The sequence below is a fragment of the Oikopleura dioica genome, chromosome PAR (assembly GCF_907165135.1).
Source record: "Oikopleura dioica chromosome PAR, OKI2018_I68_1.0, whole genome shotgun sequence".
In the NCBI taxonomy this organism is placed as follows: Eukaryota; Metazoa; Chordata; class Appendicularia; order Copelata; family Oikopleuridae; genus Oikopleura; species Oikopleura dioica.
Genome location: NC_137293.1, coordinates 6,960,323 through 6,976,855, shown reverse-complemented (window position 1 = coordinate 6,976,855; position 16,533 = coordinate 6,960,323). Strand labels below are relative to the sequence as shown.

General features: G+C 42.8%; 2 protein-coding genes and 1 long non-coding RNA gene across 3 annotated transcripts; all 3 read left to right on the top strand.

Moving 5' to 3' along the window:
- The first annotated feature begins 1,726 nt into the window (after positions 1 to 1,726).
- LOC145704880 (maltase-glucoamylase-like) lies at positions 1,727 to 7,837 on the top strand. The gene is made up of 7 exons (XM_081782345.1): positions 1,727 to 2,003; positions 2,068 to 3,200; positions 3,302 to 3,571; positions 3,615 to 3,715; positions 3,758 to 4,030; positions 4,070 to 4,223; positions 4,299 to 7,837. Exons 1-7 carry the CDS (start codon positions 1,769 to 1,771, stop codon positions 7,794 to 7,796), a joined length of 5,664 nt encoding a protein of 1,887 aa, XP_081638471.1. The 5' UTR covers positions 1,727 to 1,768; the 3' UTR covers positions 7,797 to 7,837.
- Positions 7,838 to 8,130: 293 nt separating this feature from the next.
- On the top strand, positions 8,131 to 9,916 carry LOC145703011 (GTP-binding protein 1-like). The gene is made up of 4 exons (XM_081780315.1): positions 8,131 to 8,535; positions 8,576 to 9,443; positions 9,486 to 9,656; positions 9,702 to 9,916. Exons 1-4 carry the CDS (start codon positions 8,246 to 8,248, stop codon positions 9,897 to 9,899), a joined length of 1,527 nt encoding a protein of 508 aa, XP_081636441.1. The 5' UTR covers positions 8,131 to 8,245; the 3' UTR covers positions 9,900 to 9,916.
- A 2,189-nt stretch (positions 9,917 to 12,105) lies between these two features.
- LOC145704924 (uncharacterized) lies at positions 12,106 to 12,549 on the top strand. Its single transcript, XR_014134523.1, has 2 exons — positions 12,106 to 12,251; positions 12,289 to 12,549. It is a non-coding gene; the product is annotated as an uncharacterized LOC145704924 (long non-coding RNA).
- The last annotated feature ends 3,984 nt before the right edge of the window (positions 12,550 to 16,533 follow it).

The following is a 16,533-nucleotide window of genomic DNA, read 5'->3' as shown; positions in this document are numbered from 1 at the left end:
TATTTGGAAAGCATTTTTTACGCTCTTTCGATCTGTACCTATTTCAAAGATGGGGTGGGATGGGGTAACAAATGGGAGCCAAAAAACATGATTTATTCCTAAAAAAACAGTCACGTGGGAAATTTTTCGAAAAAAAAATTATTTTTTCTTGGACTAAAAAGTTGTCCCTGGTGTACCTTATCAGATTTGGGCTGAAAGAACAACAAAAATTGATGACCAAAAATGACCATTCTGACTTCAGCGGGTACCTAATTGTCGAGGTTCTGCTTTTCTAACGGAAGATACAGTTCATCTCTTGACAAATCAATTTGCCAGAAAGCGCTTGGACAAGAATCTTACCTCTGCGCTCTCCATCTCCAAACATAGAAAATAACCACGCTGGCTAGAGTGAAGGCGAGAATGATCGCGCCAAAGTACTGAAGAGAGCTCAAATCTCCTGAATCGGGCGAGATGACATTTTTAAACTCGTCCGGCTCGTTGAAGGATGACTCCTTTGAATCTATTTCCTTCGAATAGGGGCTATTTGAAATTCTTTGAATCTTGAAACTTTTCTTCAAAAATGCCCTTTCCTGATCTTGTCGCTTCTCCTGTTTATAGTCCGCATAATCGCGATTCTGCGGTGCTTGAGGAACGCCTGGCATTATCGTCGGTTCATCATCATTGCCAGCTCCTGTGGTCAGTTCCTCCTGCGCCTGGTTTATAGAAGTTTGTTCTTCGGTTGATAATCGGTTGGCTGCCGTATAGAAGACTTCTTTCATCTTTCGCAGGACAAAAGCATTTAGAAATAAACAGTCTTTGCAGTTAGATTTTCTCACAAAGGTCTGGAACACTGATTTCAATTGCGCTGTCAGAAGTTGAAAGAGCAACCCGTTTCTTGACTTTGAACCACTCGTTGCTCGACACTTCAGTGCATTTCAGTTCAGTGCCCACGTCAAACACAACGGATATACCGTTACGTTTGTAATCCGTTTATAAAAGACAGTAAATTATGCAATAATGATCTAATAAGTTATCATTTTTGCATTTGTTCAGGTTTCCTTTGAACTGTTGTTTTCAAATCATTCGTACTTCCTTCACCCTGTCATAAGATAAGTTGATATACTTGAACCAGGAGACAGGAGCTTCACATGATTTCCGTCATCGAAAGTTCTACCTCTTCACAATCGTAAGACCACGATGTCCGTGAGAATTTTTTACGTAACTTTCAGGTAGAAATTCCCGTGGCATGAGAATCGACCATAAAGTTTTAAGTTCTTTCATAGGTCACAATAAACTTTCATGTCTTTTTGTGGCCAAAGGATTATTGTGATGGTTTTCGTTTATGATTTCTCGGTGAAAAAAGTCATTGATTTCTGAATTATGATGTTCCAAATTCCAGCTTAAAAAATAATCCTTGATTTTAATGCATTGAAAATTCTGGCGACATTTTTCTGAACATCATGATTTCAAGTTCAACGGATCATTTAAAATGGTATATAAAATCATATTACGGATGTCAGATACGGAACTCCACGATCGAGTTGTTTCAATAAAACTCAACAAAAATGCAAATTTAATCCCAGGAGTCACAGAAAATGACCTTTTATAGATATGATAACATTTCCCTTGAAGCAACAGTCGATTGCCCATGATAACTTCAAATTTGGAAAGCAAACGGCGTTCATTTTTATTTGCCAAAGTGCCGCGTTGATGTATAAAACCGTGGTCGACTGCCGCTCATCAGAAACAAACTCGAATTTCGCAATTTTTTAAACAAAAGCAAATCAACATGAAGTTGTCGAGCAGCCTCTTGGCTGTGACGGCATACGGATCGTTGAACCAGCTGCAGAATCGCGAGAATGATACACCGACGATAGCGGATAATGACCGATTCAATTGCATGCCGGATCATGGTTCGGATCAGCAAAAATGCGAGGCCAGAGGATGTCTTTGGGAACCGTCTTCAATCGAAGGAGCACCCTGGTGCGTGTTTCCGCAGGATTATGCTCACTACAAGTTGGATTCTGTAACAGGAAAGTTAGCCCTTTTCCATCTTGTTTTTTTGTATAAAATGGACAAGAGTCTAACCCAAAAAAGATGGTTTTACGGAATGGGGATCAAAGCAAGTCCAAACCAGAGAATACTCCCTTTCTCTTGAATCATCCGCGACGAAAGACAGCTACCCAAACCAGCAACAGAAACTCAAAATGGTAATCTACGATGTAGATCGCACTACAGTCCGAGTTCGCATCACCAACGAAGCTGATGATCGATTCAAAGTTCCCGTCCCTATCGCCGAGCCACTCAACCCAGGAACTGACATGGACAAGGACAACGAACAACCAGGGTTGGATTACATCGTTGAAACCGCTCAGCCGGGAAGCAGATTCTGGGTGAAGATCACTCGACGATCCACGGGCGAGGTTCTCTTTGATACCTCCGTAGCGCCTCTCCTCTTTTACGATCAATTCCTCGAGCTCTCCGTGAAACGCCCTTCGACCTACACTTATGGCTTCGGCGAGACCGAACAAGGCGCCTTGAAGTTCCAGGACAACTGGCATGCCCAAGGAATGTGGGCGCGAGACAACGGCGTTGGAACTGGCGACAATCTCTACGGCGTCCAGCCTTATCACATGACCTTCGAGGACGATGGAAATGCATCCGGCCTCCTGTTTTTTAACGCCAACGCTATGGAAGTCATTTCAACTCCCAAGCCGGCGATCACGTACAGAACTATCGGTGGCGAGCTTGATTTCATGCTCTTTACTGGTCCAGGACCTGAAGCCGTCACTCAGCAATACACTCACTACCTCGGAAGAAGCTATCTTTTCCCCTACTGGTCGCTCGGTTTCCAGCTCTGCCGATACGGTTATCAAAACACCTCGGAAATCATCACCGTCGTCGAAGAAAATCGCGATGCGGGAATTCCCTACGATACGCAATATGCCGATATTGATTACATGGAACGACAGTTGGACTTCACCCTGAGCGAGGAGCACTTTTCTGGGCTTCCTGACTACATTGACTACATCAAAAAGGAGTACAACATGCGATTCATTCTCATTTTCGACCCAGCGATTTCGGCAGGAGAACACGATCCAAACCAAAATCAGGCGGAATCGTGGCGCGATAAAGATGGAGTCATCTACCCGACTTATCAGAAAGGTCTTGACAAGGATGTTTACATTAGAGGAACAGACGGAGAGATCGAAATGGGCAAGGTAAACTTTTCGTTACCCCTTCTTACATAACATTTCACTGGTCATCAAACTTTTTCAAAGAGGCCAAGTTCGATGAACAAACAGTTAACACAGCACTTCAGGTCTGGCCCTACTGGCCCGGCATCTACCTTGAAGATCTCGTTCAAGATGGAAATGGCTGGGACGAAAACGTTGCCAAATTTCATTCAAACGTTGCTTTCCCTGACTTCTTCGCGCCACAAACTGCCGAATGGTGGGATGAAGAGATCCAAGTCTTCACAAAGAATTTCTTCAAGAACGGAACTGGACTTTCCTACGATGGCATCTGGATTGATATGAATGAGCCAGCGAGTTTTACTGCTGGTCGACCAGAGCTCAACGGCGGCACTCAGGTTGTTTTAAGAAAGAATCTAAAAAAAACTAACTTCAAAAAAGGGACTTGATGGCTGCCCAAATAACAATCTCAACCGACCGCCCTACATTCCAACTTCCTTGCGAGAGGGACGCGATCCGGAAAATGTCAGTCTTTTCGAAAAGTAAGATCGCTATTAAATTTTCTCTTTATAAAAACAACTCAGGACAATTTGCATGGATGGTCAACAATACAACCCGTTGACTGGTGAGATGGAAAATCACTACGACATGCATAGCCTTTACGGATACTCCGAAGGTCAGCCTACTCTTGATTCTTGTGAGAAAACCCTTGGAAAACGATGTTTGATCGTTTCTCGATCCACCTATCCCGGCTCACAGAAAACCATCGGCCATTGGCATGGGGATAACTCTTCGATCTGGCGCCATGTGAAGCAGAGTATGGTTGCTTCGATGCACTTTTCTTTATTCGGATTCAGGTGGATTTTCATGTCGAATTTCCAATAAACTTTGCCTAGCTACACTGGCCCAGATACTTGTGGGTTCTTCTCAGAAGCTGAACGAGAAATGTGCGCTCGATGGATGGAGCTTGGAGCTTTCTTCCCTTATTCGAGAAATCACAATGGCTTGACTAACAGACGACAGGATCCTGCTTCATGGGATGAAGACTTCGTCGAGCTTTCAAAGGAAATGGTCTTGATAAGATAACCAATAACTTGAAAATGTCAAATTTTGATCATGAAAAAGTCTGCTCTCACAAAACGATACCGAATGCTTCCATATTTGTACACCCTTCTCTACCGAGCTCACAAGCACGGTGATACTGTTGTTCGCCCGCTCATGAACAATTTCCCAAGTGACAAAACAACCTGGGACATCGACGAACAAATGCAGTGGGGATCCGGCGTTATGTTCTCGCCCGTCCTTGAGGAAGGTCAAACTGTCAAGCCAACATACTTCCCTGAAGCTCGATGGTACAATTACGATAACGGCTTTGAAATCGAACGATCTGCTGATGGATGGAATAATGTTGCTGCTCCTATTGACGTCATTCCCCTTTTCTTCCAAGGTGGCTCAGTTGTTCCCGTTCAAGTTCCTTCCCAAACGACAATGGACTCTCGAATCAATCCTCTCGGCCTCATCGTCAATCTCGACGAAGATGGTAAAGCTTCCGGCGATCTGTACTGGGATACAGGAAACTCCATCGATCCAATCAACAATGGCGAGTACACTCTCGTCGAATTCGAATTCCACCACAACCAGCTTCAATCATCAGTCAAGATGGGAGAAATCGACACTGAAATCCACGAGAATTACGGAACAGAAAATCCACTTGAATTTACACATTTCGAATTCAACGGTCTTGATGGCGCCGTCAGCGATGTCATCATCAACGGCGAAGCTTTGGAGAAAGCAGCATGGCAACAGGAAGAATCAAACAGACTTGTCATCAAAGACGGCTTCGTCAATTTGAGCATCATTCAACAGTTCGATATTAGCATTATCGTCGGAGATGTCAACGATCGAATCGACTGCACTCCAGGCCAAGAAAACATTGGTCCGAATGAATGCGCTGCAAAGGGTTGTACTTGGTCAGAATTGCCAACAACTTCTGATGCTCCTTGGTGCATTCATGATTCTTCAAAAGTCAATCATGGCTACACTGCCTCTAAATCTGGAACTTTGTCTGGTGCTAGCGAGACTTTTTCACTCTCCAGACCCGCTGAGCTCAATTCTGCCAGAAAATTCTCCGAGCCAGTTGCGAATCCAGAAGTGACAATGGTCAAGCTATCGAAAAACGCTTTCCGAATGAAGATTTTCGCCGAGGGTCGCTTCGAAATTCCAGATGAAGCAGACATCCATCAACTTCCATTTGAAGGCAGCACATCCGAATCAGACTACTCCGTCGAATACGGAAATCAAAATGACAGATTCTTCTTCAAGATAAAACGAGACGAACAGACTTTGATTGACTCTTCTCACGGACCCTTGATCTTTGAACATCAATATTTGGAAACTAGCTTTGCTCTTGGTTCATACAACTGCTACGGTCTCGGAGAGCATAATCACCGACGATTTAGACACACTCTCAACTGGCAACGATGGGCGATGTTCACCAGAGATGTAGCTCCAATCGACGAATGGAACTTCTACGGAGCTCAGCCATTTTTCATGTGCGGCGAAGGCAACTCCTTCTTTGGCGTCTACTTCCACAACGCAAATGCTCAGGAGGCCCAGTTCTCACCCAAGCCTGCAATTACCTGGCGATCAACTGGTGGTATCTTCGACATCTCTGTCGTCGTTGCGGATTCGGCCGAAGAACTCGTTCAAGCTTACACATCACAAATCATCGGAAAGCCATTTTTGCCTCCTCGATGGTCTCTTGGATATCAACTCAGTCGATGGGGATATGACTCGCTTGATAAAATGAAAGGAATTGTCGAAGACATGATCGCAGCCAAAATCCCCTTTGACGCGCAATATGGTGATATTGACTACATGGATGCCAAGAAAGACTTCACTATCGACCCTGTCAACTACAACGGCCTCGCTGACTTTGTCAAGGAACTCCATGACGTCCACAACATGCATTACATCGTCATCCTCGACCCCGCCATCGCTAACATCAACCCTGACACTGGCAAAGAGTACACAGAAGCAGAGTATCCCTCTTACGCAAGAGCGAAAGCGGCTGATGTCTGGATCAAGAATCCCGATGGGACCCCAGCTCAAGCCGAAGTTTGGCCAGGACCAACTCTCTTCCCTGATTTCACCGACATCAATAAAACCGAGCCTTGGTGGACCGATGAGTGCCGAAGATTCCTCGATGACGAGGGTGTTCAGTACGATGCTCTGTGGATCGACATGAATGAACCAGCGAGTTTTATGACTGACAACGGAAACCTTCAGTGCCCGGATCAGTGGAGCAACCCACCTTTCACTCCTAACGTTCTTGATGCAGACAAAGGTCTTTTCTGGAAAACCATCTGCATGGATGGAGTCCAAGCTTGGGGAAAACACTACGACGTCCACTCACTTTACGGCCATTCTATGGCTCTCGTTACCGACAAGACTTTGAAAGCCCTCTACCCAGATAAACGATCATTCATCTTGACAAGATCTCAATTCGCCGGTACCGGACGCGTAGCAGGACATTGGCTCGGAGATAACCAAAGTCAGTGGCGCCAGATGCAATGGAGTATCACTGGAATGCTTGAATACTCACTCTTTGGTTTCTCTTACACTGGAGCTGACATTTGCGGCTTTTGGTTCGCGGCTACTGCACCAATGTGCCAGAGATGGCAGCAACTCGGAGCGTTTTACCCTTACTCGAGAAATCATAATGGAATCGGTTGGGCCGATCAGCATCCAACAATGTTTGGAGACGATGTCATCGAATCGTCCCGAAATGCACTGCTCATCAGATATTCCCTCCTGCCGACTTTGTACACTCTCATGTACGAATCAAACCAATTCGGAACCACCACTGTTAGATCGTTGATGGCAGAGTTCCCTCTGGATAGAAATGCAGCTGATTGTTCTGATCAATTTCTTTGGGGAAGTGGCTTCATGATCGCTCCAGTAATGGAGGAACACGCCGTTAGTCGAGCAGTTTACTTTCCAGCTGATGCATCGTGGTACGACTACCACAGCTACGAAGAAATCGAAGGTTCTGGAAAGACTAAGTTGATCCAGGCAGATATGATGACGATTCCACTCTTCGCTCGAGGCGGTACCTTCCTTACTTCGCAATCTCCTGAAGTCACGACTGCTGCCCAGCGTTACAATCCAATTACAATCACTTACTTCATGGACAAGATCAACCCTACGCAGGCAAGAGAAGGAGGACTCTTCTGGGATGATGGAGAATCACTGCTCAAAGAAGATGGAGACAATTACATGAAATTCAACTTCAACCCCTTCAATGGCGAGTTCACTTCCTCTTGCACAGCTGCGCGATGCGTATCCGGCGGCGAAGACGACCTTGATATCGAAAAATTCGTCATCGTTGGTGTTGAGCGACGATTGACCACCGTCCTGGTCAACGGTCAAGCCGTGAGCTCCACCTTCTCCGGAAATACAGTCACGATCGATTTGAGCGGCATTAAGATCAGTTCCGAATGGTCCATTGTCAGCCCTGACTTGATTGAAGCAGCTGAAGAAGACGATGATGAAAACAGCGCTCAATCGATAGGCACTATTTGTTCTGCTGTTCTTGCAATTCTAGCTTATTTCCTTTTGTAAAACCCGTATTCTGATTTGTAAATTAGCATTGAAACTCACCGAATAAAGAAATCTTTGAAAAGTCTTCCTTGATTTCATGGCTTCGCTGGTAGAAAAGCATCATGAGGTTCAAGCCTTCAGCTTCCAATTTGCAGATTCTGTTTTCTTTTCTGACTCATTTTGACGAGCACACAATCCTCGTCACTCGTCGCTTTCATCATTTCAATTTACCATCGTTCTTGCTTCCACGAAATCTTTCATCATCCATCGCGTTGAAGCTCGATCGCTTTTTTCTCATCCCTTTTTCCTATAAAATGGCAGCACGGACAGAACACCACCAGGAATTGGAAAAAATCGATTTTTCCTTCAAAATTTCCAATTTTATCGATACTCGTCCAAAAGACTAACTCAGGCAAAGACGTTATTTTTTTGGTGAATCAGCAAAAAGTATATTTTTTAAATAACCAAAAATGGGCACAGGAAACATGCTTCTCTCATCGTACGAGTGGCAAAATGAGAAAGGAATTGAAGATTTTACCAGCGATCTTCAGTCAGAATTAGAGATAAATGGCGATGTTCTTTTTGCCGTCGGAAAAGACGAAGAATTGACAGAAATTGAGCTTGAAAGGACGCTTGAGAAAATAAAGAGCATTTGCGAGAACTCAAATGCTACTGCTAGTGTCTTGGCTAAAAAAGAAAAATCAGCAACTGTCTTTGTCAGGCTAAAGAAGACAGACGATTACTCATTCTTTGAAACAAGGTAAGAGTGAAAGCTAAGCGTCTAACCAAGTCCTCTCCAGAGTTTGCACAGTCGGAAATGTAGACGCCGGAAAGAGCACCCTCCTCGGAGTACTCACACACAACGTCCTCGATGACGGGCGTGGATCTGCCAGAACAAAGCTCCTCCGTCACCGACACGAGAAAGAAACCGGCCGAACAAGTTCTATCGGTCAGCAAATTCTTGGTTTCGATGATGAAGGAAAAGTCGTCAATCCGAGCGTTCATGGCCAGCTTAACTGGGGAAATCTCTGCCAAAACAGCGCCAAAATCGTCAATTTCTACGACCTGGCTGGCCATGAAAAGTATTTCAAGACCACCGTTTCTGGAATAATGGGCAGCGCTTCTGACTATTGCATGCTGATTGTTGGCTCTAATCATGGACTAACGGGAATGGCGAAGGAGCATCTCGGCGTTGCAGTTGCTCTTGGTCTTCCGACATTCGCTGTTGTTACGAAAATCGACTTTACTCCTCAAAACATCATCAAACAAACCATTTCCGGAATGGGAAAGGTCTTCAAATCAACTGGTGTCCGTCGCATCCCAATTTTGATCCAAAACGTGAATCACGTGATCCTCGCCGCCGAAAATTTCAATTCCGTCAAAGTCGTCCCAATTTTCAAAGTTTCTTCTGTCACCGGCGAAGGAATGGAAATGCTCAAGCTCTTTCTCAACCTCGTCCGACCTTCGCGAGAAAAATCAACTTCTCAAAGCTCAACATTCGCTGTCGACGAGATTTTCTACAAAGTCGGAATCGGCACCGTCGTCGCTGGAGCTCTCAGCGGCAAGCCGATCAAAGCTGGCAGCACAATGTCGCTCGGACCAGACGAAAATGGAAAATTCATCCCCGTCGGCGTCCGTTCAATCGAGCGCAAATATCTTCCTGTTTCTGTAAGTACTTCGAGTTCGGAATCCGTCTTGACAGTTCAATAGAGCTTGAATGATGGAGAATCAGCAGCTCTCGCGCTTCGAAAAATCAAGCGCAGTGAGATTCGTAAAGGAATGTTTCTAATACAAAATATTCCAAATCCAATGGCTTACCGTCATTTCCGAGGAAGCATAACTATTCTGCACCATGCTACAACCATCAAAAAGAACTATCAGGTAGAGCATAATGCTCACAAGTCCGTCCTCACTCAATTCATGTAGGCAGTCGTTCACATCGGCTCAATTCATCAGTCAGCAAAGATTATGTCGATGGATAAACCACTCTTGCGCTCCGGCGATGTTGCTACTGTCCACTTTTATTTCCTAAAGCGACCTGAGTTCATCCAAACCGGCCAGCTCTTCCTCTTCCGCGAAGGAAAGACCAAAGCGATCGGGCGAATAACCGAACTTCTTGAATAAATTTCAGCTTCTTTCAACTTACTTGTTTGTTTTTGAAAAAACCGCATCAAAATGTCTGGCGAAATAATTCAAAAATAATTCAGCATTAACAATTTACGCAGAATACTTAATAGATAATCGACTGCTTAGGAAGAAGTGGTTATATATTTATCCAAGGGCGCCCAAACAACTACATTTTAACTATTCATGCGGAGCAATAATCGCTGCTCAAGAGTCCTGACGGGAAACATACTCTCTAAAAAGAAGAAAAAGAGCGACTATGTTTTTCAGAAGCATCTTTCAATTAACTTTTTTGAGCATGGAAATTGCAGCAAATAAGCAAAACCAGAGGTCATTCAGGCAACAGGAACTGATACTGATGAAAACGCTGGCTGAAAAGCTAGCGAGCTGCGACTGCGAGAGTAAAGCTCAAAATCGACATAACTCTCATGAAAAATGCTCTTGCTGCTGGTCGACTGGTTGTCTCTGCCCGATGCCACCGAGGGTCGTGAAAATAAAAGATTCCTTCATAAAATTCGTCAAACAAAAACATGATTTAATGTATCGATTCATAGAATTGCCCAAAAAAGCAGAGGAGTACAAGCAAAACATACAAGAACTAAGGTGCTCTAAAATTTTAAATCATCGAAAATTTACTTCAATTGATAAAGATGGCGAAAACGTCTGATTCTTGAAAACGCTGCGAAAAACTTGAAAGAAAGAAACTGCGAAAAGTGCCATCCTTTTCTAAACACATGTGTGGCGGAAAGAAGACGGGGATTTGCAATTGCAAAGAGCTTTGGCAGTCATATGGATTTTTATGAGTACGCAACGAGTCCAAGAAAAATGGAAGAAAATCAAATTCCTGAGTGGGCGCTCGAGGTAAGTTTTCATTTCGGAAAAATGATTCATGAAAGTTTAGGAGCCAGAGAGCATCTCATCGACAAAAACAACTACTACCACTTCAACAACTTCAACGACTTCGACGACCACAACAACATCAACTACAACGACTTCAACAACTACAACGTCGACAACGACTTCCACCAAGACAACAACCACTACTACAACAACAAGTACACTGAAAAATATTTGTCAATCACAATCTTCATGTAATCCTAACTAACACAATCTTGATTCTTGTAACTAACACTGTTGCCGTTAGCAACTACCACAACAACTACAACGTCAACAACTACAACCACTAAAAGGAGACATTATACAAAATTCTCAGACCCTTATTTAAAAACAGCTTCAACGAAGAGATTCAAAGCCACGAAAAAGCCAAAGACAAGACCGACAACGACAACGACTACGACGAGAACTTCCACTTCTACCAAACCCGTTGTCCTAGTTCCAAAGGAGAGGATTAATAATAAATAGCGACATGATGTTTCTTTTCTGCTAATAGAGCTCTAAATGTTCAATCCAAACAGGCGCAACACGATTTTCCAAATTTGAACAAGTTTCCGACAAGCAACATTCATATTGAAGACTTCTCTGCTTTGAAAACAGTCTCGACAGAGACTTCAACAACCACTACGAAGCCTACCACTTCATCCACGACAACAACAACGACAACTTTGACAGTGACAGCGATGACGTTCAAGCCGTCTACGATGCAAGCAACATCAAGAAGACCGATTCAACTCAGTCTTCATCAACAACAGAAACAACTAAGTCTTCAGAAAAGCAATTATGTAGATCTAGACTATATTTTCAAACGCAGAGGAGATCAGGTCGGGCTTTGGCAAAAGTAATCCCTGATGATTTTCAAGCAAAGTACAAATCCCAATCAACAGGTTGTCAAAACTGCAACGAACTATCCCAGCTCGCCACGAACGATAAGCATTATTGATGCTCCGCCTCTGGTAAGAAATCCCTCAAAAACGCCTGCTTACTTTTAATCATAAAGATGTATCGATCCGCCAATATCATAAAGCAATCCCCGTCTTCAACTACAAGCATGCCAGAACCATCTGGTCTTATGGGCGACTCTCCTACATCCTCTGCAAATTCTGTCACTCTTCATATTCTTGCAATCATAGCTACTGTAGTAATTTTGTCCTAATTGTCAATATAAATAAAATGTACAGTCAGCATCGAAAACTTATTCTCCTCGTTGATTCCAAAGCGCATGACCATGATGATATCACTTGGTCAATATTTATACAAGTATCAAAAGTGGTATTCTCCTTCAATTTTTCTCATTAAAGAGATATGAAATTCGCTGCTCTCTTTATAACATTAGGAATTGTTTCTAGCTTCTCATAGCTTTTGATAAATAGACTGTTCAAGAGCAACAAAAAGTCATGCCGAAAACCGAAGCGCAAAACGTAGTGAATGTTCGAGGCTCTGGACAGAGACACAAGCGTAAGTTTTTTGAGAAAAAGAGTGTCCCTATTTTCAGTTCCTGAGCATTTCAAACAAGTCGAACGGCCAGAAGAGAAAACAGAGGGCTTGACTGGTGGCCAAGGCGAATTTGGCCAGGCATGGGCCGAAGAAGCTCCAGAAGAGTGAATCGAATTCGAAGCCCCATATTCAAAATATATTCAAAAAACTTTTTGACTCTTTAAAATTGCAGATTCTAGTCATTCTAGTCATGCACGCAAAAAATCGTAATCTATAAATGCTCGCTGCAAATAGCTGTCTATTTGGCCCCTCACGTTCAGATTACACAAACGAACATCAAACACACATTTCCACTTCAGCATAACATTTCATTTCATTTACTAATCTACAGATTGAAATTTCCAGGAACAGCGTCGCAGCTTATCTTCGCCAGTTTACTCCAACGACATCTAACAATGTTGAATCAGTTTAAACTTTTTTTGGGAAATGAGAGTCTGAGAGTCTGACGCTCAAGTTTGGAATGTCTGGCAATAGAAATAAATTACGAGCCGCGGAAAGCCGGTTGGTAAAAATTACTGAATTAACTTACCCCGAGTTCGTTTTGCACTTGCATTTTAAGCGTTTTCTAGGGCGCGTTTCCATGCCGTTTTCACAGCTGAATCGTTATTAAAATTTTCTTTCTGAAAAATGAAAAAATGAACCTGAGAAGCAGTCGCGTTCCTGGAGAGAAGGCCCCATTAGAAGCATCCAAGTTATTTTTAGCGCGCGTAAAAACGACTCCTCTGCTTTCAAGAATCGCCGGCACCGGACATCCCCCATCGTCTCCGTGTGCGTTCGTGTGCTTTTCCATCCATTCAATCGTCGCCAATTTTGACTTCTTCCTTTCTTTTTTCGCCTTTTTCCGATTTTTCTTCTCTAAAAAACAAGATTCAGGCAATCTCGGATGATTGGGTTTAATTACGTTTATTGATGGAAGGCGCGACACAATTGACCTTTCCGACTTCGAAAATAGATTTTCCATGGAACCAGGTTGGGTAAGGCGGATATAAGGGTGCAGAATTGATTTCGACATTTTCCAGGCATATATTTTCTCCCCAATCGAATCGGACAGTATTGACGCCTGTAAATTGCGACTGAATGTCCGTCGTTCCCAGGAGTTTTATCCAGACATTACTGTCCGCGTTCGAATTCCATCTCGTGGCGACATTGCTCCAGTATGATTTTGTCATGTTCCTCGGTATTCCCTCCTGAATCGGGTGGTGTAGAAATAGAGGAGACAGTGTTGGGAAAATACCTCGTAGGACATCCACCACGGAAGGCGCGCTCGACTTGAGAGGCTACTTTGGCAGAAGTCGAGCTTGAGTCGGATAAAGTGAAACTTCCGTCCTTCGGCAGCGCAAGTCTCATCAAACAGCTCCTGTACGAGAGAAAAATGATAAGATAGTGAACCAAGTTTAGAACAGTTAAAAAGCCAGCGCAGTAATAATATAATTTAATTACTACTAGTACTAATAGTACTCTTTTGAAGCATTTTCAATTCCGCGGATTACATAGATTTAGAAAGTGGTTGGCGTTTAACTGAGGATTAGCGCATACCCGTTTGCTTTTAGAGCGATCAAGTTTGTTGCCACATGCACGCGAGAACCATGCACGTCTTTCTATAAGGGTCACCGTTATGTTTCTTCAGAACTGGATTAATAATTCTGTCGGCGACCCCGTAACTGTTTCCAGCGCTATCACGAGGAAAGCTTTCCAGCAGTTGAATTTTGAAAGTTCTTGCTCTCAACGGACTCTTTTTTCGGATCAATTAAAACTGCTCAGTAATCTAATCAGTAATTTTGTACTAATACTTTTGAATCGCAATGAGAAACGCGAAGTTCTCTGCCGCGATAAGGCACGATAAGGAGTCTAGTGCTCGCGAAATCCGTGTGAGCCACTTGTCCTGTGATAATGAGATCGGTGAGGCATAGATTGGAGTTTTTTCCACTCCAGCGTAGGCTCAGGTACTCGAGATCGCTCATTTCAACTGGAACTCGCAATCTAGTGGACGTCTCATTACCGCGGCTCAGGTTGATCGTCTCGAACGATAACAAACCGCCACAGATGCCGAAAAATGATGCTTCCAGTTGTCCTTGAGGTGCTCTTTAAGAGAATGAGTGCTTATCAAAAATAAGTACCGGTCAAAGTTCAGTCAATTTTCAAGGACATCCAGAAACCCTTCGGTCCTCAGAATCATAACATAACTAAAATGACCGAAAAGTTCAAGTTAATTATTCTCTGTTAGAGCATTTTCCTTTGTAATCTTCAGCTGTTTCTTGGCAAGTTTTCAGCCTTATCTCTTCGAACAAAAATGCCAAGTTACCAACAACAACAGTCGCTACTAGAATTAAGCCTATCTGCATTATCTCTGATTTACCCGCTCTGGCTTCGAGTTCCAATCGCGGAAGACTTATATGTCCCTGCCTTGACGGGCTCAAGAGTTCTTGTCAGGACCGTTTCGCCAAAGGTTACCAATGAATTCCCGGAAGAATTCATTCTTTGATTCGAACGAGTTTTTGAAGGAGGCCTTTTTGAAGAAAGAGGCCTTGCGTTGAAATTCTAAGAAGCTGACAAAAAGCTCAAATTACAGCATTAGTGCTTGTTTAATCTTTTAGCGCTTATCTTAACGCCATTTTGGTGGTTAGAGTATTTTCATGGAAGATCGAAAATCGAATATTTGAACATTAGAAACGTTCAAATAGAACGGATTGCCACTTCGATGTTATTCGAAAATGTCCGATTCGGAGGAACAGCGTTTGACAAAAATCATTGAAGAAAGTAAACTTGCAATCAAGGATGCGTCTTCAAAGCTTGATCGAATCGCGAAAGAGAAAGGAGAAGCGGAAATAAAGGAGTTGCGGCAGAAAGTAGAAGATCTTGTTGGCTTCGAACTTGAACAATCTAACGAAGAATTGGAAGCAGGAAATATGAAACAAGAAGAAATCTACGCAAAAATAGTCAAGAATCTGGAAGAGATCAGTAAAATTGAGTGGAAAATAAGACAACGAATCCCCGATTACAAAAGTGAGCACGAAGATTTCAAGAGAGAGAAAAAGGAAGCTTTAGAAAAGATGTACAAAAATGGCTAGAGACGAGGAAAGAACACGAGAACGCCGTTCTAAAAATCTGTGGCCTTCAGCAGTAAGACTTTTATTAATATCGATATTATAAATATCTCGTTCTAGTTTCAATGTCTTCAACTCTCATCGTCCCAAAATAACAGCATCAAGAAGCCCTGAGAAAAATTCGGAGAGTGAATCGCCAAGTTTTTCTACAAAATCTGGTGGCTTTTCTTTTGGAGCATCAGCCTTTGGCTCATCTGGCACTAATATGTTTGCTAAGAGCAGTTCTTCGTCTGTCAAATCAAGAACTTTGTTTGGTGGAGCCAAATCTCCCTGAACCATTGCACAGTGAGTCTCAGCATTTAATAGAAATAAATTGAATATAGCAAAATGCCATTTTGGCCTAAACGTGTTTTCATTGAAGATCGAAAATATTTGAGCGTAAGAAACGTTCATATCGCACAGATTCGTGAAATCTAGCCAAAAAATGACGGCATTCTAAAGCAAATATCATTTTCTTTCAAAGAAAATCTCAGAATAAATCACAGTGAGCGCAATATGACAGACTCAGAAGAAGATTGCTTGTATAAAACCATCAAAAATAGCTCTCAAGAAATCCGTAATGCTATCGCAAGACTCGAAGAAATTCAAACAGAGAAAGATGAAGCTCGCATTAGAAATCTGAAAGAAACCACCGACGATTTAATGGCGAATGCGTTTAAGAAAAATTCTGAGAAGATGATCATCGCGCATCAAAAATATATAGAAACTCTAGCCGAAATTATCGAACATTTGGACAAGAGAAAAGAGTTATTTGAAAGATACTGCCTCCAAGATGATGATAATTTTGTTGAAAATACGAAGAAATCTCTGCAAGAAGCCACACTCAACTGGATTGAAACGAGAAAACAAGAAGATAAGACTTTGATTGATATATTCGGATCGCTTGAATTCGGGACTATCAAAAAATTCGAAAAAATCGTCACGCAACAAAGCGATGATCGCGGCAAATCAGTTGATGCCTTCAATATGTGTTACTCAAGAATGGAACATGTGCACGAAAATCCTTAGAAGAGCTCAGAATCGAGGACTATCTATTTGGCTTGAAATGAGTTTCTTTCGATAGATTTTTCAGAATAAATATCATTGAATGACTCCGTTTTTGTTTACTGATTTTATCTTGTAAGACGCGAATTCAAATT

Coding starts and splice junctions, on each gene's coding strand:
- LOC145704880 (XM_081782345.1), top strand. CDS start 1,769: ATGAAGTTGTCGAGCAGCCTCTTGGCTGTGACGGCATACGGATCGTTG. Junction 2,004..2,067: donor TGCTCACTACAAGTTGGATT/CTGTAACAGGAA, acceptor CAAGAGTCTAAC/CCAAAAAAGATGGTTTTACG. Junction 3,201..3,301: donor GAGAGATCGAAATGGGCAAG/GTAAACTTTTCG, acceptor ACAGCACTTCAG/GTCTGGCCCTACTGGCCCGG.
- LOC145703011 (XM_081780315.1), top strand. CDS start 8,246: ATGGGCACAGGAAACATGCTTCTCTCATCGTACGAGTGGCAAAATGAG. Junction 8,536..8,575: donor TACTCATTCTTTGAAACAAG/GTAAGAGTGAAA, acceptor AGTCCTCTCCAG/AGTTTGCACAGTCGGAAATG. Junction 9,444..9,485: donor GCAAATATCTTCCTGTTTCT/GTAAGTACTTCG, acceptor ACAGTTCAATAG/AGCTTGAATGATGGAGAATC.